Raw genomic sequence first — 20,763 nt, forward strand, 5'->3', positions numbered from 1 at the left:
AACGATTTGTTCTTTGCTGGTGGAGAACGGAACCTCTTCGCACTGCTTCGAACTCAATGGGAAGACGACTGGTATGCCCAGCCTCGGCTCCGACTTTTACATGTGAGCGATGGTCCCGCAGCGAGGGGATATTGAACTTACGACACAAGATGGATATGGAGTTCACCAGGACCGGTAGCTAAGGGGTAATGGCAAGTGCCTGGCCCAGTTCCAACCACTCTCTGTCTTCTTTGAAGCACCGGTGAAAAAGACAGCAAGTGTTATCCAGGCTTCCCATATACAAATGGAGTTGAAAGTCGCATATAAAATGACTGCTCCCTGAGCAACCTTCTTGAGCCATTTTTTCTGCCACGTCTTGCGGTTGTTGCACGAAACAGAAATCTGCGTTGGATGGTTTTGTGGGCAGGCATCAAAGACGACTTCGTTGTGGTAGTAATCGACTTGGGCATTGTTGGTGCAGAGAACCCATGCTGAGTTGTGGATGAGGAAGAGACCGACCAAGATGTCCCCCTTCATCCATCTACGGTGTGTGGAATCAGGGATGAGTGGCAGAATTGCAGCCAGGGGATAAAAGCTTAGAGCTGAGACGATGAGTTGTAAGGATGAGCTACTTTATACTTGTAGACATCGGATGTTACTTGGCCATAGATGACAGTAGCCTGCATTCCAAGAGACAGAAATGCGGCGGCCCTGAAAAGTTGATATCGTTTGCCTCTGGACGCCTCGCCAAAGCGAGAAAATAGTCCGGACTTGCCGTTAGATCGCGGTGCCTGAAGCATGTTGACCAAGCCGGATGATGTTTTGTCGCGCTTGGAGGAAGCTAAGATAGCAAAAACACAGTAAACAGTGAGTAAAAAACGCTCAATACCGTAAGAAGCATGAAGCTGCCAGATGTTAGTATTGAGTTTGCGTAGCAGAGTTGTTCAGACATATGTGTACCCCCTAGCCTGCCAGGCCGCCGTCAGTCTCGAACCCAATTGACTGGCAAATTGAACTGTGACATCAGCCTTTGTCGACGACTTGGCTAGCCAGCTCAATTTCTTTTGAGCGTAGCCAGTTGTGCCAATCAATAATTTGCGCATTAGTTGCATTGATGCAGTCATGGCCTTCGAGCGCCGTCAGCAAGTCGTCGATTGCTTTCGCGTCAAGAGTAAGATATAAAGTCGACAAGCTTTTTTCCTTCTCGATGAAAAGATCATAACACGGATTCACCAGTTACATGGCGTTGATTTTCAATTGGGCCTTATTTGAGACAATTAAACTCGCAACACAACTTTCTACGTATGGGAAGATCTTGGCAAGATATTCGAGGTCCTAATTCTCGTCGTGCGCTTATTTACCACTTAAAGAATGGTGTTTCCACTGGCAAGATCAGATGTTCTCCCCCACTATCTCTAGCCAGCGTCCTCGAAGATGCTGTACCCTTACATGCTTGCAAAACAAGTATAGGGCTTGCAGCTTAGTGCGCAAAACGGAAGTCGAGTCTTTGCTGCCCCTCGTCGGTGGTGTTGAGAGAATAGTCCTCCTGTTGCTCCTTGGACATGGCATTCCACCGCCTGTCGCGGACCTTGTTACGCCAGATGTAGAAGGCCTTGACGATGTAAAACAGAACAATGTTGAAGCAGCATACCCCGAGCAAAATCTTGTTTCCACGGCGATATAGAGGCTGGTCGTCGTCGCGGTAGATGTTTGAAGCCGCGATATTCCCCGCCTGGACGAACATGTTGTATAGCGCGGCACTGACAGCTCTCGTTCGCACAGCATTGCTGTTCTTGGCATTCCATCCGACCAAGATCGCGTGACAGTAAGGATAGCTCAGCAAGCCCGTCAACAGCGCATATCTGATCCAAGTGCTGGTATCGGCAGGGAGTGCAACGAGAGCAACCAGCCAGGGGAAGATCCAGATGTTTGAGATGGAGGAAACGATGGCGCGCTCCTTAAACTTCCCGGAAACCCAAGAGATGATCAAGAGGTTGACAGCAAACAAAAACTGGGACGGAATGGCAAGAAGATTGGCCTGGAATGTCGAGAAGCCTAGTCGGCGCAGGATGTAGGACAGATACGTGCTTGGCGGGGACGGCGGGATATAGGTGGTAAGACCGATCAGATACAAAGGCCACTGCTCCCAGTCCTTGATCGCTTTGAACAGGAGAGACGGTCCAACGGCTTCTCTGTTCAGTGTGTTAGTTTATACCCACAGTGAGAGACATTAAATACGGGTATTCATACCGGTTGTGCATGTCGCCCTTGCTTGGGTCGTCCCGCAGCAAACGGTTAACCATGATCAGCTCTTCGTGTTCGGTGAACCATCCATCCTTTCCACGGAACCAGTTTCTGGTCTGGGTAGGACCAGGAGGCATGAGACCCCACGAGAAGAGGCCGATGATGAGTGTTACGATACCCTCGATAAGGAAGCTAGCCATAGTCAGTTCTGAACAAAGAGCCCCGATTGCGACAAAAACTTACAGCCACCTCCAACCGGCCCATCCTGCGACACCTCGCATCTGAAGTACACCAGCAGCGACAAGTGAGCCAACGATGTTGACAGTGCTGAGGGCTGTCCAAAACCATGCGAGTCTCAGAGGCAACTCATTAGACTTGTAGAAGTATGTAAGCCATAAAACAATATCACTGTTTTGAGTTAGTATCTTGCGTTCCCAAAGCAAAGGTGGCAAGGGTAAAGCTTACGGGATGAATCCACCCATGAGAAGGCCTAGCAGAGCCTTCACAGCGTAGAAGCCGGCACGGTTCGACAAGAAAGCCTGGCATCCCGCCGTAATCGACCAGCCAATCATGATCGAAGGGATCCAAACATCAGCGCCAAGCTTCTTGCTGACCAAACCACTTGGCAATTCGGCAGCGAGGAATGATAGAAGGAAGATCTGAACCACGCATAAGCCTATGAGCCTCACAAGGTATCTTGTCGCATGCGGATACTAACAGTTTGTCCATAGTTGAAATCGTTCGTGGTCATGCCCAGCTCCGGAAGCTGGTGTATGAGTTAGCGTCTTCAACACTGCCGTTGTTTACGCCGTTCACTTCTTACCATGTTGTCGGAAATTGCACGATTGATGTTTCGCCGGTGCAGATCGAGAGCACAGAACATGACCTTTCAATACCGTTAGCTTCGGCCCATCAGTATGCTCAAAGGATGAAGCTCGTACCCAAGCCCACACCATGATTTTCCTATCAATCTACGCCGAGCCAAATTAGCATCCACTTGAGTCCGTATTGACCAACTCCGATGCGCAGGGGGACAAAAGTATACCTTCCTAACCAACTTCTTCTCATCCTCGGCCGACCACGTGTAGTTGGGATCGAAACGGTGGCGGTTCTCGTATGAAGCCTTTTCGTAGACCTTCCGCCAGTGGTCGGCGATGCTGGGATCCGAAAAGACATGTTCGTCTGTGGATCCGTACTGCTGGGCGACCTGCTCTTTCAAAGACGAAGCTGAAGTGTCGGTAGCAGCTTGGGTCTGGATGGTGTTGACCTCTTTAGTCGAATCCCTGAAGGGACCTTCAACGCCTTTCGAGGCCATAGCTGGACGCAACTGGCAAACAATTGACAAACCAATTGTCGCGTTGGATGCAGAGTCCTGTTGAAGTCTTTTGAGCTCTAGCCACACAGAGGTACCGGGAGCATGGTCCGGTCCGCGGAGATGCAAGGACCTTTATACATTCCATCCTTGGACCCGACAATCTGGTAGTGGTCTCCAAACCAGATCCATCTCAAACCTCCATCTCGACATTGGATGACAGGGGCTCTGCAGAGAGAGAAAGGCCTTTACAGTGTCGCGATGATCCAGGGCAATCACCTCATAGACGATTTTCTCCCTTGAGCGAATAGAACTTCTTATCTATGGTGCAATTGCTTCACTGAATTGCGCCGCATATCAATGGTCCAACGAGTTGTGCTAGAGAGCGTGGGGGGTGTGATCCGGAGTGGCTCCGGCCAACTTCAATGTCGTCGACGATGGCTGGGCGGCAGCCTTCACCTAGGGGCTGCGAACACAGTACAAACAACTAACTCAAGCTTACTTTACAGAGGTTTCAGCTAAGCGGAAGGAATCCCGTCTGGATTCACGGGGGTGATTGGGGGCGTGGATGTGTGAGGGTCTAGATGCCGGCTGGGGAGGACTGCGCAATGCCGCAAAGATGACGAGTCAATCACCATGTGTGGATAGTGCGTCCGACGGCGAGGACAATCCATGCCTGTCCCTATTGAGTCTTGAGTGTCTCAAGCGGCATGAGCACCCACACGTTTGTTGACGGAAAAGGCTTGGAGAACCTATTGCGTGATGGGGGCCATGGGATTGCGACAGGCTCTTGGGCCGAAGTGTGAGAGTTTGGCCAATCAGATAACAGCAAAAGAAACAACCCGCGTCAACTGCCAGCCCCTCCGGCGGTTCCATCAAATCGGCTATGGAACTCGACGCCGAGAGTTTGTTCCGACCCAATACCTCGTTCATTTCTCTTTGCAGATACTTGATGAAATGCCGTAAGGTCTTTATTTCACCCAGAGGCCTTGGTCCGACGGTATGATTCCAGACCTCAGCGGTGGCTTGTCAAGGGCAGAAAATGCCCCCAAGTTCGAGATAGCTGGGGGAAATACACTTTAGCTCTAAACCGAGCCCAAGAAATGCGAGCTAACCATTCATTTGGGATACTGGTATTATCTCGTTCTCCGCTAGCAAGACTTGGTGTTGATAAAGATTATGAAAAAGTCTCAGACGTTAATACAGGCAATAAGAAACTCGGCGTCTTCCCGATACCAGGGTTGAATTGGATGGAAAGGGTTTTCCGCTCACAAATGAAACCACTGGCTGATGATTCCTAGAGAAGTAAAGGAAGAATGCATGTTCCGCAGGGATCATCTCCCTGTTGACTCCGGCAGTGGGCAACGAAGACATTTGTTGAGTCTTCAAACACATAGCTAATCACTACATTTTCACCTTGTGTCCAACGTAAGTCAAAGGTAGATAGTAATAAATCATCATCAGTTTGGCATTTCCTTCGTAACTACCTGGCTCATACGGCTGGTTTTGCACACTACTTCCCCGAGGCTTGCTCGTCTCTGCCGGACCACATCGGTCTTTGATGTACACAACACGGATCTCCCCAATACTTCGGCGCTCTAACCCTTGAAGGGCGTTTCATACGGCCGCTCAGCCTGCGGTGTGATTCTAGCCAAGTGCCTTCTTGAACCGTTGTTCCAGTCAATGAGAGCTGAGTGCTGAGTGACGCGGTTATCCCAAACAACTACAGTTCCCTCTTCCCACTTCACGCGAGCATGGAAGTCAGCGCCCCAAGCAATGTGCTCGTAGAGGAACTTGAGTAGGGCATCGGATTCTTCCTTCTTGAGGCCAACAATCTCGCGCGTGACTAGGACAACGGTCAGTATTCGGGTGGAGATGACATGAGATGATTAAACTCACATTGAGGGTTGATAAACAGAGCCTTCTCGCCGGTGACAGGGTGTGTTCGGACGATGGGGTGAGTGTTGGCAACAGGCTCACGACGCTTGATGCTACCTTTCTTGACAGAAGCAGCAACCTGCTCGATACCAGAGTGCACAGCCTGGAGGCCATGGAGTCTCTCTTGGAACAGCGGGCTCAGTCTGTTGTAAGCCTCGGCGGCATTGCAGAACAGAGTATCACCTCCTGTCTCAGGCTTGTCCAGGATGTAGAGGAAAGTTGTGCCAGGAGGCTGCTGCTCGTATGAGACATCAGAGTGCCACGCGATAGAGCTGGTTCTGGTGGCGAAGAATTTCTCTGCTGACCTGTCGCCCGCGGCACGATGAACAAGGTGGACTTCGGGGAAGTTTTCAGGAGATCCTGAGGTTGGGTGGATGTGGTGGCGGCCAAAGTAACCGCCGAACTCGAGCGCCTTGTCAATGGGAAGATCGGCGAAGTCCTGTGCGCGGAAAGCGACGACCTTGCGTTCAGCGACGAAGCGAGCAAGCTGGTCACGGCCAGCGTTGCTGAGTGTGCTGAGCTGGACGCCTCTGACTTCCGTGCCGATTGAGGGAGTGAGGTCGGTCACTTGTGCATCCTTGGGAAGAAGATCGGGGTAGCTAGGGTCCGCGTCTCTGCCATGCTCGGTGTGCTGGAAAGGCTGCAGGGGAGGATATTGTTGCTCGGGGTTCCACGTGGGCAGGTAGTGAGGGTACTACATCGATGAAGTCAGTCTTTCTTCTACCTAATCAAGCATGATTTGATGGGCCCTTGAGGTGGTACTGACCTTCGCGCCCTGGTGGCCATCGCCTCCCTTGGCCTCAGCATCTTTATCGTAGGTCGTGGGTGAGAGCTCCTTGTAGTCTCCGGAGCCATCGGCGTACAGGCGGAGGTTGTTGACCGGGAGGTTGACCGGGTCAGTCACAGTCGCCGTTGTGGTTGCTGAAGGGGCCATTTTGAATAATTATTTTGCCGCTAGTGTTTTCTCTCCTTTCTTAACGTCAACTTGAAGATGGATTACCGCGCCCAGGATCCAACCCCCGAAGTCGTGAACATGAGCTTATATAGACTACCCCTCCAAAAGGCCGTCCATGTCGGAGTATATCCGATGAGGGGCATTCGTCCCAACTATTGCATACTGACAAGGATTCGATTGCGTTGCCTCTCGGACTTTTAAAAAGACACAGCCAAGTAGTACCAGCCGATGCGGTACCGACTGATGGGTTCATGGAACATTGCAATGTTATTGGCGTTCAGTACCACATGAGACGAAAGGATGGAGGCGTCGGGTGTTGTTGGATGGGGGGAAATGACGCCATTCATATCTAACAAGACCGGTCTTATGGTGGGATAGCCACCAAGGAGACCATCAGGAATGGCTTTGATTAGCAATGGTGGTCGCAATGTTGCTATCCTGGGCGTCGAGCACGCAATCTGTTGATACGACTCAGTGTGTGTTTGATAACCCCGCAATCTGGGCGGTGCCGGCTTGTACTCTGGTTGTCCCAAAGATAATCAAGAGCATCTGTGAAGAAGTTTGGCCGATCGTTTCTTGACATAAGGCAAGTCAAGGAAAGCCTGGGAGATGAAACAGCTTCAGTCGAGTTGTGACGAAGGACTTGTACGAGCAACAGAGGCTGAGTACAACAAAGTAATGCCATATTAGCTCCGTGGGCGAAGTCCGTTCATTGTGGGGCGGGCGGTTATGTCTCCGTCCCTTTTGTCACACGGCGCAGATCTGGAAGTCGGTCGGCACTCGGATACGCTTCCAGATTCAGAAGCTGATGGTGATTCGCTGCCTGCAGTATTTCCGGCGTCGTTGGGCCCCGGAATCGGATGGCTTTTCGGGTATTATTTCGGGGGTCAACCGGCATCGGCTGGCAGACTACCGGTTTCCCCCGTTTGGATTGAACACCTCATTTTTCATGTCAAGACTCGCACACCTATCTTCTTTCGATTCAGCCACAGTGATCGAGCATTGCAGTCGATCTTCTGAATTGTCATTTGATAGAACCGTGATGAACGGACGTAGGTCATTTAGCCCAAACAGGATGAAAACTTTCTGATGAGCATGTGCATTCCTTCTTAATCTTCTTGCCAATATGATACAGTATAAGAAAGATTCAACATCGTATCTGCTTGGACCCGTGCTGAGTACAAATATTTGCCCAAGACCAACGGCTAGAAAAGACGGAACAATAGGCCATAATGTAGGAATGTGATGTCAACATGAGAAAATTCATCAAGCGTACCTGGCATAATGGAGTTTTGATTTAGTAGAGAACTGTTTACTGAATACTCTGTTCATCACCCCACCTATGCTCTTCAGCCCAGGCAAGCAGGGCGTCATAATCATAGCACTGATGTTGGTAGCCCCATCCCAGGCTTCCAGAGAGCTCATCCGACACCTGCCACTCGATGGTGGTGTCAGCACGACACTGGATGGCTTGCCTGACAAAGTCCCAGCAGTGACCAAGGTGCCCGAGGTCGATCTCAGTCGAGTTGCCATCACGCAGTAACCGAAAGAAGGCCTCCCGGGTGGCCCACTGTCGAAGTTATCATTCTCTTAGCATCTTTAACTGAAAGCGGGTCCCTTTCTATGCATGTACTCCATTTGTAGAGAATGCTGAAAACTTACCACGCAATGGAGCTGGTGGAAGACAGATATTACTCCCTTGTACTCACTCATGGTCGCATTGAACTTTGGCATCTCCTGAACGGCCGTCTCATTCTTGATGATAACAAACCCACGGCCGTCTGGCGGAAATGTCAGACCATGCGGTTCAGAACCAAGTGTCGGGAACATACGCGGCATCAATGCATCCCAAGCCTCCTCGCTCTCATTCGTAATCAGGCCTCCATATATAGGTTCGGAGTTGAGCGTCTTCTTTATCGGTACTGTAGCGCAGCCAATATTAGAAAGTGCCTGTGACTCTGGTTCCTATAATTCCTTGAAAACACGAGAAAAGGAAATGGGCAGTTTCTTTACTTTGTGGTGGAAGCCACGAGGGCCCCGAGGCTGCAACAGTGTGTGGTGTAGTTTCTGGTGTTGGTTGGCCACCTAGTCGCAGTGTGAGGGACACGCAGAGAGCGACGAGGACAAGGTTCGAAAACGCAAGCGCCGTGATGATACATGACGCCCCAGGTCGTCGGCTTACTCTACGTGGCTGATCACCGCTATCGGAGTCATCGTCGGACCACGTGAGCAACCTGCCCTTTTCACGACATGTCTCGGAGTCCATTGCCGCTATTCATCCCATCAACGCTGTGCGATAAGGAGACAATCGTCCGAGATGAGAAGAATCGGACATTGCTAACGCGGCCTCAGCGATGAGGTAGCATATGAGTATAAATAACACGGCCTTAGGATTGTTGTGAAACGAGTCAGCAGCTTCGAATCTTCGATAATTGGCATCGCCTCATCTGCCCTGAGTAAAGTGCACTCATCTCGGTGTCGCACGTTCCGGTTATGCCCGCCGACTTTGCCAGGTTAGTAGGCTCCAGTATACTGACTGATCGACAATCTGCGCCCCGGAACCAACCCGCTTTCAATCTCGTGCGTGAAACCACGCCATGACAAGAATTTGGGCTTCATAATTGTTGCCGTCTTTCCGGATCGACGGCGAGCGTAAAGTCAAATAAATTATAAAGAAGTATCTTTGGCTTCAGTGCTTCACCAGGACACTCCGTACCCTTATCACAATTCCTCAATTGACGGAATATGTCATTCTGCTTTTACTGAAGCTGCAGAAGGGAAATCCTGAAGCTGTTCTACATGAGCCTCGGTGACACCTCGGTGACACCTCGCCAATGGTGCAAAGCCAGGCCAGATTGGCACAGTCGCAGTGGTACAGATTAAGTATAGGACTCATTCCCTAGCGAGATGGTCTGGGGTATGAGACGTCTCTTTTCTCATAAATCACAAAGACATGCACGGCGAGTTTTCGTCGGTTCCAAAGTCAAAGATCTGGGGAAATACGAAGTCAACAACCCTGTACATCCTGTCGGATGAGAGTCATGCAGCAACCGACGGGATACTATTGCTCCGCTGAGACTGATCCTACTTTACCTAATTAACTCGAGCAGAGGTCAAGGGTACGTTGAGACTTTTGGCGAGGTCATACGAGAGAGACTTTGTCTTAGTTTAGAACACACGGCCGCATCTCTAGAACACCAACCTAGCCGCATTGGATGTATATAAATGAGTATACGTTGCAACACTCAATAGACTCTCTTCGCTATACATTAATCTCAACCAACATCATTCGTTAGCCCATTACCACCGCAACACCATCATTATGCAATTCAAATTCGTCCTAGTTGCTGCGTTCGCCGCCATTGCCGCCGCCACTCCGCTCGGTGAGCACCCGTTCTCGAGTGGCGAGCTGAATGCCCGCCAATGTTGCATTAGCAAAGTCACCGGTCAGCGTTGCTGTGGCTTCTGCCGCACTAAGAATATCTGCAGATAAACAGTATCCGTACGTATGCCTTTCTTTCCCATCGCACAACCAGTGTATGCTAACTAGTCAATTCGCAGTGAGTTCGTACGAGATATCTTTTATCGACCATCCTCGCAGACTTTTTGAGCTTTAGCATTTCATCAGCCCGCTCATTGTGGAAAACCTGAAGGGGAGGCAGAGAAGTGAACGTTGTCATTGCAGACGTCTTCAATTGGTCGCCACATTAGTCAACAACATTATCAAGCTCAACGCTCAAAAGCGATATTTGATAGCATCTGAACTATTTCTGTTTAGTAAACTTTCGGGGCGCCATGGTAGACTAGAAATAGCTGCAACGCCACAAATATACCTTAAACACCATTCTATAGATCTTATCTTCATGCATCGTACAAACCACTCTTTTGGGGTGGATAGATGATCTATCTGCGTTTGGATAATATAATGGCAACGGTCCATAATTAATCAAGAACTTCCGTCGGTTGTGGCTGTCCTTCAACTCCAACACGATATTATTTATTCAGAACTCGAAGAGTCCGTCGGTAGTCTCACTCCCTCCTCAATTCCAGGGATCATGGTTGGGAGAGCCATGATGGCGACCACGGAGCCCAGAATGGACGCCATCGTCCCCAAGGTGACCAAGGCCTCAGATTTGATAGAAGAATGGAGACTGATAATGAGAGGCGCGCCAATGCCGATATTGGCGGCCATGAAAGTTATCGGAAATATGAGTAACGCGCCAATGAGATTGTACCCCGTACGATCGCTCTTAGCGCGCAGGTTGGCGACGGCGACACTGTAGAACATAACCTGGACGGTCTCTAGAATGCCAATGACAATGGGATATTTGAAGATGCGGAGCACGTGGGGACCCCAATACTCGTACACGCCACCGTTGATAACGACGATCTCGAAGAGGCATGAGCTGGCGAGCTCTATGGCGGCGTATCGAAAGAAACATCGACGTGTGATGCCGCTGGTGATTTGACGATTCAAAAAGACAGGGACGGTGCCGTAGAGAGTCGCGTAGCCGCTATAAACCCATATGGGCTGCGGGACGCCCATCGAGGTGAAAGCTGTCCACTGGCCGGGGCCGTAGAAGTAGAGCATAAGCGCATTGTCGTAAATTGGCTCAAATATACCACCGAGACCCGCGGCAAGCGCAATAGTGACATAAAACCACGTATTCTCCTTCTTTCGGAGGAAAAGTCCGTAAAGGAGTAAGGAGACCCAGATGACATAGCTAGTGATAACGACAATAAGCTGCATTGGGGCCGAAACCCGAGTGTCGATGGGCGCTGTCAGCATCATCTTAGAAATTGTGGACGGTGAGAAAAGGGGAAACTTGCTCTTTGACCATGTTTGGTTGAGAAAGGAAATCATTTATAAGCTCTGCGGCAGGTAGCTGGGGAAAAGACAGCAGTCGCAACTAATCAGTCCGTGGAATTAGCCCGAGTCGAATCATCCGGGACCGACATTTACTTGTTGGAGGAGGCATATGCAGTGAACAGTCCGTCCGACAAGCAGCAGTGTTGAACTGTTCTGAATACAATGGAAAGACGAGAAGTCGGCGAATTGAATATGTCATATACCCTCAGCACTACTACAATTGAGCCGCTTAGATGGGCCGGGGAGAAGAATTGGCTACTCCTGCTCGAGGTCGTGGTCTTTTCCCCACAATCTAAGCCAGACTTGGCGACGACTTACTCGGGTCTGAAGCCTGGCTAAGCCATTAATCAGACAGCCCCTAGTGTCTATACTCCCCAGAATGCGCTAGAACGTTGCCCCAGATCATGTATACTAGTTTCACTGGGAAACCAGGGAAAGGGTAGAGTCTGTGATTTGACGAGGGGTTGATTATTAGGTGGCAGTACGGTACGCATTTCGTTACCCAAGACTTTGAATTGGTACCATTTTGAACGACCAATGCTGTCATGTAAGATATGTGCCGGCTTACGTGCTATTGGACCCGAGGGGAAGGTTGAGCTTATTAGTTTTAAATTCAATTCTTAAAGAATGAGAGTTTGTTCCGGATACAGAGCCGTGTTCGACTTCGCGCCGGCATTAGTTCTGATGACTTGCTACTGAACGTCTGGTCGGAAGGTCGAGGGAGATCATGTCACTTGAGAAGGAAATCGGCTCTACGCTGAAAGAATCTGGACATTTTCGAAGAGACAATAATTACTGGGAGACCGAGCGGTGAGTTGATGGCCATTGTCGAAACTAGGGGCCATGGCTCAGCGATTCATAGAAACAGCTTCGAAAAACAGAAACCAGCAGGGGATCGCAGAACCTGAGACATAGACAAAGAAGCTAAGATGCCAATAGTGCGAGATTTAGAAGACAGGGAACAAAAAATGAATAGACAGCAATAAAATATCGGTCTTGGGCATTCATAGGCAGGATTGCGGCGGTTCGTCGGTTGCATCCAACAATCATCTCCATTTGGTATCAAGCGGTAACCAGTGCATTTTCCACGCTCGTTTTGGTTGCAGGAAAATTTCTATTTATATCCAAGAAGACATGAGCTGCTAGTAGTTACTGAATCAAGGAGTCGGCAGTCGGGATTATTGGTACGTCCTCGCAGCTGAGAATTCTGCCCAGACTGCGGACCATCCGGGCCTCAGCTTCGTTCGGACAAAGCATGTATTCCCAACAACCACCACCTTTGTGAATTCACACTTCTCTTCAGATATTCTAGACTACCAGATCCATTAATTCTGGTTTCTCTCTCTATTCTCTTCCTTTTCCATTTCTTTTTTTCTAGACACTCTCACTTTTTCGAGGGATCTGGCTGCAAGAGAGTGCGCCCACCGGCAAGAAGCTTTTTGGTAAGTAGTTTGCGTTCGAAGCTAAGCGCCTGTTGGAAGTGGGAATCCACTCTTCTTATTACACGACAGGGTTCACAACGGCACAGCAAGCTTGTCCAGCAATCTCGTGAGCGTCCTAGGCCAAAGTTAGATCGATCGTATCCACAAAGATCCGTCTTATAGAGTTAGGTGGCATAATCTGACAGCCGTGAAAAAACATCTTGTGCCTGGCCGCTCTGCTCGCCCACTTCCCTCCTCGCTACATCTACTTTCTCAATGGCGGTTCAAGGTCTCTTTCCATCATGGCACCGCAGCAAGGGCCTAGACTACGATGCGGTTGAAAGTGATCCGTCCTCCCGTACAGAACGGCCAAGTCTTTCCGAGGTTATAGCATCGAAGCGCTTTCGCTGGCTGCTGGGGACAGTCATTGGTGTGCTTTTGGTGGTCTTTGTTCTCGACAACTCTGTTCAGATTTCGAGGTTCCGACGCCCTACCTCGCCATCATCCCATGAGTTAAGTCAAGTCAAGGGCGCGACGGGCCATGCAGACGTAGACTGGTCCCGATTCGCCTATGTACAGTATGCCACCAACACGCCATATCTCTGCAATTCGGTCATGGTGTTTGAGAGGTTACAGCATCTGCAAAGTAAAGCTGATCGCATCTTGCTGTACCCTTCTGAAATGCTGGATCCCCTGGCGACAAGTGGTAACACCAAAGATGCTTCCCTGCTCATTCATGCGAGGGATACCTTTGGCGTGAAACTGATTCCCATCACTGTTCAGCATAGAAAAGGCTCAGATCGTGAGTTGAGTCTCTTGATAGAACCTACTCTTTAAGTCAATGATATACTGATGCGTCAACTACAATAGCTACGTGGGCCGAATCTTTCACCAAGCTCTTAGCGTTCAACCAGACCCAGTATGATCGAGTTCTTTCTATTGACTCTGATTCCACATTGCTACAGAATATCGATGAACTGTTTCTCTCTCCGTCAGCTACGGTAGCTGTACCGCGGGCCTACTGGCTCTATCCAGAGAAGAAGATAGTTGCTTCACACATCATGCTCGTGCAGCCAAGCGTTGCTGAATTTGCCAGAATAGTGGAAAAAGTAGACCATGCCGGGAAAGAAGAGTATGACATGGAAATCATCAACGATCTGTACAAAGACAGCGCCATGATTCTCCCTCACCGACCGTATGCGCTGTTGACTCGGTCCTTTAGTGGCGATCATCAAGACTACTATCTTGGAAACGGCGATGAGGTTTGGGATGCGGTAACTGTCTACAATGAGGCTAAATATCTTCACTTCTCTGATTGGCCTATGCATAAGCCCTGGTTGAAATCTTCTGAAAGTTTGATCAAAGAGAGACAACCCGACTGCGTGGCCAAAGATGGGAATGAGGATTGTACTGCAAGAGAACTATGGCTTAGTTTTTACACAGACTTCAGAGCTCGTAGATCTGTGAGTACACTTGACTCCATTCAACTACTGCGTCGTGATTTTGCTGACATGCCTAAAGCAAGTTTGCGGTATCAACACCTGATCCAACCTGTCAAACATTGGGAACTTGAACGAGTCTTGAGTTGAAGAACGACAGATACCCAGCACGAAATATGCAGTAAAATCGAGAGCTAAATCTTGAGTTTTCTTTCCATGCATGGAGCTTGGCGATCAAATGAAAGCCACAGCTTGGCCTGAACGTGGCTGTCCTTGGATGCAACTAGGCTTCCATCTTACCTCTTTCGTGCAGGAAGACTACCGTAGACCCTAGGGATGAGAAGTCGCGATATTAAAGGAACCATTGTCCAGACCGCAGGCATTTGCCTTAACAAATGGGTACTAAAGACAGATAATCCACCCTTGGAACAATTGCTGGCTTCAAACTACCTATTCCCGACGCTAGGGCTGCGGCTGATCTTGTGCATGATGTACACTACCATACACGCAGCGATGCGCCGGAGACTAATGTCACTTGACTGTGAATTTCATTGGTGTGGCGTTGAGCCTATGGTTGTGGCGGTAAGCTGGATGTAGGAACTTGGAGGGGCAATTCAGAATTGACAACAAGTGAGAGGATGGTTTTCCAAGTCGGATCTCGTTTAGATCGGCGCTTCTACAGGTGAAATCCTTGAGTAATGTCCAGAGTACATTACCGTACGTCGATACCTTCTTGAAATGATGAGACTTCCGACCATCGCAGGTGCACTACTTCTGCTGCAGCGAGCAGCTCCAATCGTGTACGCGCAATCAACATCGTCTTGCTTCGCAGTTCCTAGCGTTGCCTCACGCGTGTCCTCGATTACATCAGTCATCAGCCGCACAGCGTCCGCGTCGATATTTTGTTCTTCAGTCTTGGAATGCCCTCTGCCGATAATTACGACTCTGGTCGGCACCGTCTCTACGACAACAACCAAAACGCAGACGTCTACCTTCACTCTTGAAGAAATAGTAGGTAGTATAGACTCTAGGGTCGTAAATTAGACTGACGTGGCGTCGTGATTGATAGGGCACTAAGACAACTACGACATCCACGTTCTCTTACACGGTATGCGTTGTCATGTTCCACATTGCTCCGTCAAGAACCTCAAGAAGCTGACACGACTTCCACTGTTACAGGAGTCAACCTATAGTTACATAGCAACTGTGACCGTGAAGCCAACATGGACAGTCGAGTAGGGCATATAGCTGACAATGAGGCGTGTGCTTTTGACTGACTGTTGTAGGCGATTCGAAGTCACAACAGCAAAGCCGAAGAAACGGCGAGAGGCCATGAATCACCTTAAAGACAGAGCAGTGACTTCAGTATGCCCGCCTACATTTCAGAAGAGTGCATGCTCGTGTCTTTACCCATGTCCAGGGCCAGTCACCTTGGATAGTCGCAAAACATCAAGAGTGTTGAGACTGAGATCTTATGGATCGTAGGTTTCTTATGCCGGCAATTCTTACTGAGGCCTGTTGAAAAGACCAGGGTTGACGAGAGTATGATCACTAGGTAACAACTTCGTTCATTACGTACACCAATATCGAATACTATCCGATCATTACAGCCAAAGTGTCACTTCTGACTAGCACTGTCACGGTAAGTCGAGAATCATAGAGTCCCCGGCATTGTCGCTTTATGATTGTCGCTGACACTGATTTGGGGACACTTTAGCAAGCGGAGATTGCGACTCATACACGAAAGATCAAATGCACGTCCTCAGCCAGCGACTCATTTTTCTATCTTTCAGCAACAGTCGCGCCAGTTTCAACGCCGGTCCCACACTACAACGGCAAATGCGTGCTCGCGAACCCACGGTTCGAGTTGTTCGCAGAGGTCGGCGTTTTGTTCGAGCCGCATTATACTCCGGACAAGGGAGCCGCCAGCGTCTTTATCCTCGATAGCAAAGGCCGCATCGTCACGCAGACATCCTATGGCGATCACTTCTTCGCCAACGACGACTTTAGCAACTTCGGCCTGGTGCATTTCCTGCCCCGTGGGTGGATTTAGGCACGCAGGGGTCATAACGGCGAGGACGTCGGGTTCGACTATGTCTATTGCACGATGCAGCCTCCGTCGGGGCGTTACGTTGGTGGGTTCAAGGAGTTGGCGTGCACGCAGGGGTACTTCAATGCGACGGTCTTGCAGTATTGTCCGTTGTATGACGAGTATTTCCTCACAAGAACGGTGCTTGGGGCGGACTACAGTTCCACAACTCCTGATTTTCTGCTGGTGACGTACTTGGTCGTTCCCGTCTGCGGAGGAGAATCGAGTGCTTTCGTTGATTTTGTAGGATGAGGTGGGCTGGAAGGTCCGGAATTGCGGGTCCGGATACTGAAGCGGGCAGGCTCCACTTCGCCGAAGTAACCTCCAGGGGCCGGCGCCGGGAATCTGAGGTGCCTCATCATGCGTCGGGGCCTTGCTTCAGAGCTGCTTTGACTAGGATATATGCAATTATTTTCGTACGCCATAATGCTGTTCAAGCGAACTCATCCATCAGTTCGTAAACCCCTGCTTAATTGTATGAAGGTCCTCTGTCTCCTGATAGTTGGGTGACTGACTCGCAGGAATAGGACGCGTCGAACCGGGGCGGGAAAGTCCTCCATGTTCGTCCTTTCTCCATACGGGAGACATTCTGTTCGTCCTGCATCAATTCCGTAATAATTTTCATGTCGGACAACATTGAGAACCCCATTTTAGAACGGAAGGGACGATCAGACGCGAACACGTGACGTCATACCGTACACAGAAGGCAGGGACCCCAAGTACCGTACCTACGTCATTCAACGTTCCCCAGTTGTTCCTGACAAGCACCTCGCAGCGGATATTGCTGCAGTACAACCAATCCAACCTCAACTGACGCATTTGTTGAGTGCGGCACTTCATGATACCTTCTCCCTCATACAACACACCTCAAAATACCACTTGCGAGACCACAAGCTACCAAGCTATCGCTGCTCATTCTCTGCTCCCGATCACCTTACAATTAACGTCTCTATCTCTCGACACCAAGCAACCACCACGATCACCATGGCAGAGATCGCAGCAGGCGCTGTCGTAGCCGAGCAGGTCGTTTCCACCGGCATTGAGGCTGGAGCGGCCGTCGCCGTGGCACGCCCCACCCAGCCTCTGAAGGTGTCACTGTCCCAGGTCGCCACCACCCAGTCCCCCGCTTTCGACACATCGTAAGTCAGATCCCTTTCAAGGGGGTTGACTCTAACACTTGACCAGCGCTCTTGCACGTTCCCATCACTCAGTCACTGTCGTTAACCACAAGGCATGCATCTTTGGCGGCGAGACAGCAGAGGGCGAGCTGGCTTCTACCGACTTCCATGTCCTCTCTTTGCCGGCCATGACCAAGGGTGAGCCAGTAGCAGCCTATGCCTGCTATCCGGCATTCGCAATGCAGGATGCAGAGACTGGCAAGACCTACGTCCCTTCCCCGCGTTCAAGACATGCGGCGGCAGCCCGCGGCCAGTTCGTAATCGTTAATGGCGGTGCTGATGCTAGTGGAAAGCCCATCGACGAGACATGTCTCTGGCTATGGGACTCTGAGAGTTTGAAGTGGACCAAGATCCAAGGAGCAAGCCAGATTGGCAAGACCATCACGCCGAGATTCGATCACCACATCTTTGTCGAGCAGACCCAGGACTTCCTGGTTCTCCACGGAGGAAGGACTGCATCAGGGCAGGAGGCATCTACCGAGACTTGGATGTACAACTTTGACACTCTTGCCTGGACAGCGTTGCCGCCTTCTCCTCAGCCTCCTCTCGCGGCCGCGTTCGTGGACAACGTTCTTTATACCATTGGGGCTGACTCTAACATGAGCGGTGCTATCCACTACATGGACCTCAAGTCCAACGCCGAGGACCGTGAGAAGCCCGACGCTCTTCAGTGGAAGACTGTCAACTTCCCTACCAACCCACTCACCCCGGGTCCCCGCCCACGCGAAGGCGGCGCGCTAGTGCCAGTCGACACTGGTGTTGGCCGACACTACCTCGTCTATATGTTTGGCGAGAACAGCACTTCAGCCGACAAGGACTTCTACACCGATATTTGGGCTCTTCAGCTCCCTACTCACGGCTTCAACGCGGCTGCTGTGAAGGATGCGATCCGTGACAAGCTGCCTCGTGTTGATTCTGGCGAGTTCAGCTGGGCAGAGGTGGAGCTCATCCCGACAGAGGAAGTCAAGACGGAGGGAAAGGCGCACCCAGGACCACGTGGATACTTTGGTGCAGGCGCTGCAGATGGAAAGAGTCTTATCTTCTGGGGTGGCGTCAGTGCAATGGGTAAGGAGGGCGACGGATGGCTGCTCCAGGTCCAGTGAGCCGTGGCCAATGGATAATTATGTGGAGGACATAGGAAACAAGATTCCCCAAAAGTATATTGCTGCCTTAGTCAAAGACGGCCAAAAGAAACAAAAAACCTTCATACGAGGTATGCTCCTATATGCGTGACGCCTTTGATACCGAGGGACCCGCTTGTAGGGAATTTGGTCAGCCGGCCTTGTCAAGTCAACTGCAGTCGCCTTTTTGAGTGGCTTGGCAAGTTTCTCTCAAGACTACAACAAACATAGCCGGGAATGGGGTTGTTTTGGACAGGGGCCTATTATACTGCTTCATGGAGGGCTGTGCCCCTAAGGGGCCAGTCTGCTGGTTGAGTAGCTCTTCGTGTTGCCAGTGATCCCTACGTATGCCAAAGTGCCTCCTTTTCTCTCTTTGATCGCTAGTGATGGGCTTCCCCTGGTCTTTGAGATCTCTGTTGGAATCGCCGCTCTATCCAAGAAAGGCCGCTCTGCAAGCATAGCAGGCTAAGATAGAAGAGGAAGGGGCACGCTCGGCGTTAAGTCAATATGAGTATTGCATTATGTACACGAAGTGGGATCATCCGGGGGGTTACTACCTAAGTAATTAATATACAGCAAGCAGAAAGAACGGCTTCTGCCGTGCGCACCTTCCCTTCCCCGTAGGAAGGTAAGGCTTGGCTTCCGACCTCTCTTGCATCTGTCTTCTACTGGGTTCGCTGCTTGATCACGCACCTTTCATTTTCATCAGCTCGATACATCTGTCTCAAATCAACACAACACAAGCATTGCAGTACAACGAAAGCATTACAAAAGACATGCTCCGCTCCATCATTATGGGTGCCATCTTTAGCCGCCAGCCGCGCAATCGCCAGCCGCACAAGATCACGGCAGAAAACGCCACCAAAGATTTCGTTTGCAATATCCTGTTCATTTACAGCTCCGATCCAGGAGAGACGGTTCTTTCGAAGATAGAATGGGAGGCTATGCTCTATACCAAAACCAAAGATCTCAAGCAAGTCCTGCAAAAAGGCCTCATCATCTCGGAAGACAACGTTCAACCCCAATCTGGCTGTGTCACGTTCAAAAAGTGTCCCGGTTTTCTTCGAATCAATGACTGGGTCCATGCCCGTCGGTACATCTTGTCTGGCAAATCGCGTGGCGGATGGACGGCGCATCTCGCGGTTGGGGCACGCGAACTCGGTACGCTTGCGAAATTTCGAATGACCGATCTCGTTGGCCATGCGGATCAGGGTGAAGCTGTGAACGAGGACTTGCAATTGGTGTATTACTACAATGCTCAACTTGGGGCGTCTTTCTTTACGTGGAGTACGGATGAGGGCTCTGAGCCATGGTGGCCTATGCTGGTCACTATTGTCCCGCGGAAGATAGAGGTCTCGGCGTCGGGGGATAACGTGAAGGGCGATGCTAGTGGTATCGTGGGGCGGGTGACTGCGTCTGGTTGGAAAACGAAGAAGGAATAAATGCCATTTGGACCTTGCGGGGGCTTGAAGGACTAGATCATGGAAGTGTTGCATGGTTACGATGGTTTCGAGATGAGGTAGTGAGGCCTCTCTCCAGCGCAAACACTCGTGTTGTGCTCGAAGTTGGTGACGATGAATCAACTATGGACTTGTATCACGAATTCAGTATTGCGCTACTGTCCATAGATACAAATAATGCGAAAGTCTTACTTCAAGCTGCAAGAGAGATTCAAAGCGCATATGCCAGCGTCGAAAGATTCACCTTTGGAGTAGCCGGTTGACACCCCTAATTTGATGGCTCGAGGCAGCCAAGGGCCAGAAGCTCTTTCACAGGACAATACGAGGGATGTTTATTCCATATTACACTATCAAACTCCGTCTGGAAATTGGAGACCTGTGCAATTCAGTGTGCTAAATAAAGGCCCGCCAACACGGCCACGGCTTTCATAGCCTTTCCGAAGGTAACATGTTCCTGGCCCAGCAAATGCGTTGGCACAACTCTTTGCTTATGGACCTGGATATGCTTGCTTGAAATAGCAACTCAGATGGAACCGTGGCAACACGTTTTCCCCACCGGAAGACTGCGCGGGTTTATCTGGATTCTACAATTTCCTCGACTAGGCGGCTATGGCGCCCCGCACTGCGCAGGTTTGATTTGATGATGTTGTTCTGCGGCATGCGTGCCCCGCAGTTCAGCCCCGCCTGGCTGGCGTTGGGTAGGCCGAGGCGTTCTGAGACATGGAGTTCAGCAACCCCTTACTAGCATAACTTGTCG

At 50.3% G+C, this 20,763-nt stretch overlaps 9 protein-coding genes across 9 annotated transcripts; 3 read left to right on the forward strand and 6 right to left on the reverse strand.

Moving 5' to 3' along the window:
• Positions 1-59: 59 nt before the first annotated feature.
• Positions 60-1,082, reverse strand: BDZ83DRAFT_777440 (uncharacterized protein; the record flags this gene model as incomplete). Its single annotated transcript, XM_060515480.1, has 3 exons — positions 60-520; positions 619-820; positions 974-1,082. 3 exons carry the CDS (start codon positions 1,080-1,082, stop codon positions 163-165), a joined length of 669 nt encoding a protein of 222 aa, XP_060365347.1. The 3' UTR covers positions 60-162.
• Positions 1,083-1,459: 377 nt separating this feature from the next.
• On the reverse strand, positions 1,460-3,538 carry BDZ83DRAFT_576844 (major facilitator superfamily transporter; the record flags this gene model as incomplete). Its single annotated transcript, XM_060504958.1, has 8 exons — positions 1,460-2,171; positions 2,230-2,415; positions 2,467-2,631; positions 2,689-2,882; positions 2,942-2,989; positions 3,047-3,109; positions 3,165-3,194; positions 3,269-3,538. The coding sequence occupies 8 exons, from the start codon at positions 3,536-3,538 to the stop codon at positions 1,460-1,462; spliced, it is 1,668 nt and encodes a 555-aa protein (XP_060365348.1).
• Positions 3,539-5,133: 1,595 nt separating this feature from the next.
• On the reverse strand, positions 5,134-6,407 carry BDZ83DRAFT_751897 (TfdA family taurine catabolism dioxygenase TauD; the record flags this gene model as incomplete). The annotated part of the gene is made up of 3 exons (XM_060514118.1): positions 5,134-5,381; positions 5,435-6,167; positions 6,240-6,407. The coding sequence occupies 3 exons, from the start codon at positions 6,405-6,407 to the stop codon at positions 5,134-5,136; spliced, it is 1,149 nt and encodes a 382-aa protein (XP_060365349.1).
• A 1,076-nt stretch (positions 6,408-7,483) lies between these two features.
• Positions 7,484-8,865, reverse strand: BDZ83DRAFT_620376 (uncharacterized protein). Its single transcript, XM_060508191.1, has 4 exons — positions 8,442-8,865; positions 8,261-8,350; positions 8,091-8,209; positions 7,484-7,998 (listed from the first exon to the last, which is right to left on the reverse strand). Exons 1-4 carry the CDS (start codon positions 8,692-8,694, stop codon positions 7,741-7,743), a joined length of 720 nt encoding a protein of 239 aa, XP_060365350.1. The 5' UTR covers positions 8,695-8,865; the 3' UTR covers positions 7,484-7,740.
• Positions 8,866-10,425: 1,560 nt separating this feature from the next.
• On the reverse strand, positions 10,426-11,178 carry BDZ83DRAFT_751899 (uncharacterized protein; the record flags this gene model as incomplete). The annotated part of the gene is made up of 1 exon (XM_060514119.1): positions 10,426-11,178. The coding sequence occupies one exon, from the start codon at positions 11,176-11,178 to the stop codon at positions 10,426-10,428; it is 753 nt and encodes a 250-aa protein (XP_060365351.1).
• A 1,817-nt stretch (positions 11,179-12,995) lies between these two features.
• Positions 12,996-14,492, forward strand: BDZ83DRAFT_777447 (glucose N-acetyltransferase; the record flags this gene model as incomplete). The annotated part of the gene is made up of 3 exons (XM_060515481.1): positions 12,996-13,521; positions 13,590-14,216; positions 14,446-14,492. The coding sequence occupies 3 exons, from the start codon at positions 12,996-12,998 to the stop codon at positions 14,490-14,492; spliced, it is 1,200 nt and encodes a 399-aa protein (XP_060365352.1).
• A 328-nt stretch (positions 14,493-14,820) lies between these two features.
• BDZ83DRAFT_730536 (uncharacterized protein) lies at positions 14,821-16,485 on the reverse strand (the record flags this gene model as incomplete). The annotated part of the gene is made up of 4 exons (XM_060512846.1): positions 16,067-16,485; positions 15,500-15,533; positions 14,888-15,157; positions 14,821-14,848 (listed from the first exon to the last, which is right to left on the reverse strand). Exons 1-4 carry the CDS (start codon positions 16,224-16,226, stop codon positions 14,821-14,823), a joined length of 492 nt encoding a protein of 163 aa, XP_060365353.1. The 5' UTR covers positions 16,227-16,485.
• A 746-nt stretch (positions 16,486-17,231) lies between these two features.
• BDZ83DRAFT_576994 (kelch domain-containing protein) lies at positions 17,232-18,528 on the forward strand (the record flags this gene model as incomplete). The annotated part of the gene is made up of 2 exons (XM_060504973.1): positions 17,232-17,386; positions 17,433-18,528. 2 exons carry the CDS (start codon positions 17,232-17,234, stop codon positions 18,526-18,528), a joined length of 1,251 nt encoding a protein of 416 aa, XP_060365354.1.
• Positions 18,529-19,340: 812 nt separating this feature from the next.
• BDZ83DRAFT_751902 (uncharacterized protein) lies at positions 19,341-19,988 on the forward strand (the record flags this gene model as incomplete). Its single annotated transcript, XM_060514120.1, has 1 exon — positions 19,341-19,988. The coding sequence occupies one exon, from the start codon at positions 19,341-19,343 to the stop codon at positions 19,986-19,988; it is 648 nt and encodes a 215-aa protein (XP_060365355.1).
• Between the last annotated feature and the right edge of the window lie 775 nt (positions 19,989-20,763).

The sequence above is a fragment of the Colletotrichum acutatum genome, assembly GCF_030867785.1.
Source record: "Colletotrichum acutatum strain CBS 112980 chromosome Unknown BDZ83scaffold_43, whole genome shotgun sequence".
Classification (NCBI taxonomy): domain Eukaryota; kingdom Fungi; phylum Ascomycota; class Sordariomycetes; order Glomerellales; family Glomerellaceae; genus Colletotrichum; species Colletotrichum acutatum.

Bases quoted from the DNA above. Each gene is read 5' to 3' on its own strand.
- BDZ83DRAFT_620376 (XM_060508191.1), bottom strand. From the start codon at position 8,694: ATGGACTCCGAGACATGTCGTGAAAAGGGCAGGTTGCTCACGTGGTCC. The intron at 8,351-8,441 runs GTAAAGAAACTG...GCTGCGCTACAG, and splicing joins CTCGTGGCTTCCACCACAAA to TACCGATAAAGAAGACGCTC. The intron at 7,999-8,090 runs GTAAGTTTTCAG...TAACTTCGACAG, and splicing joins TCCACCAGCTCCATTGCGTG to TGGGCCACCCGGGAGGCCTT.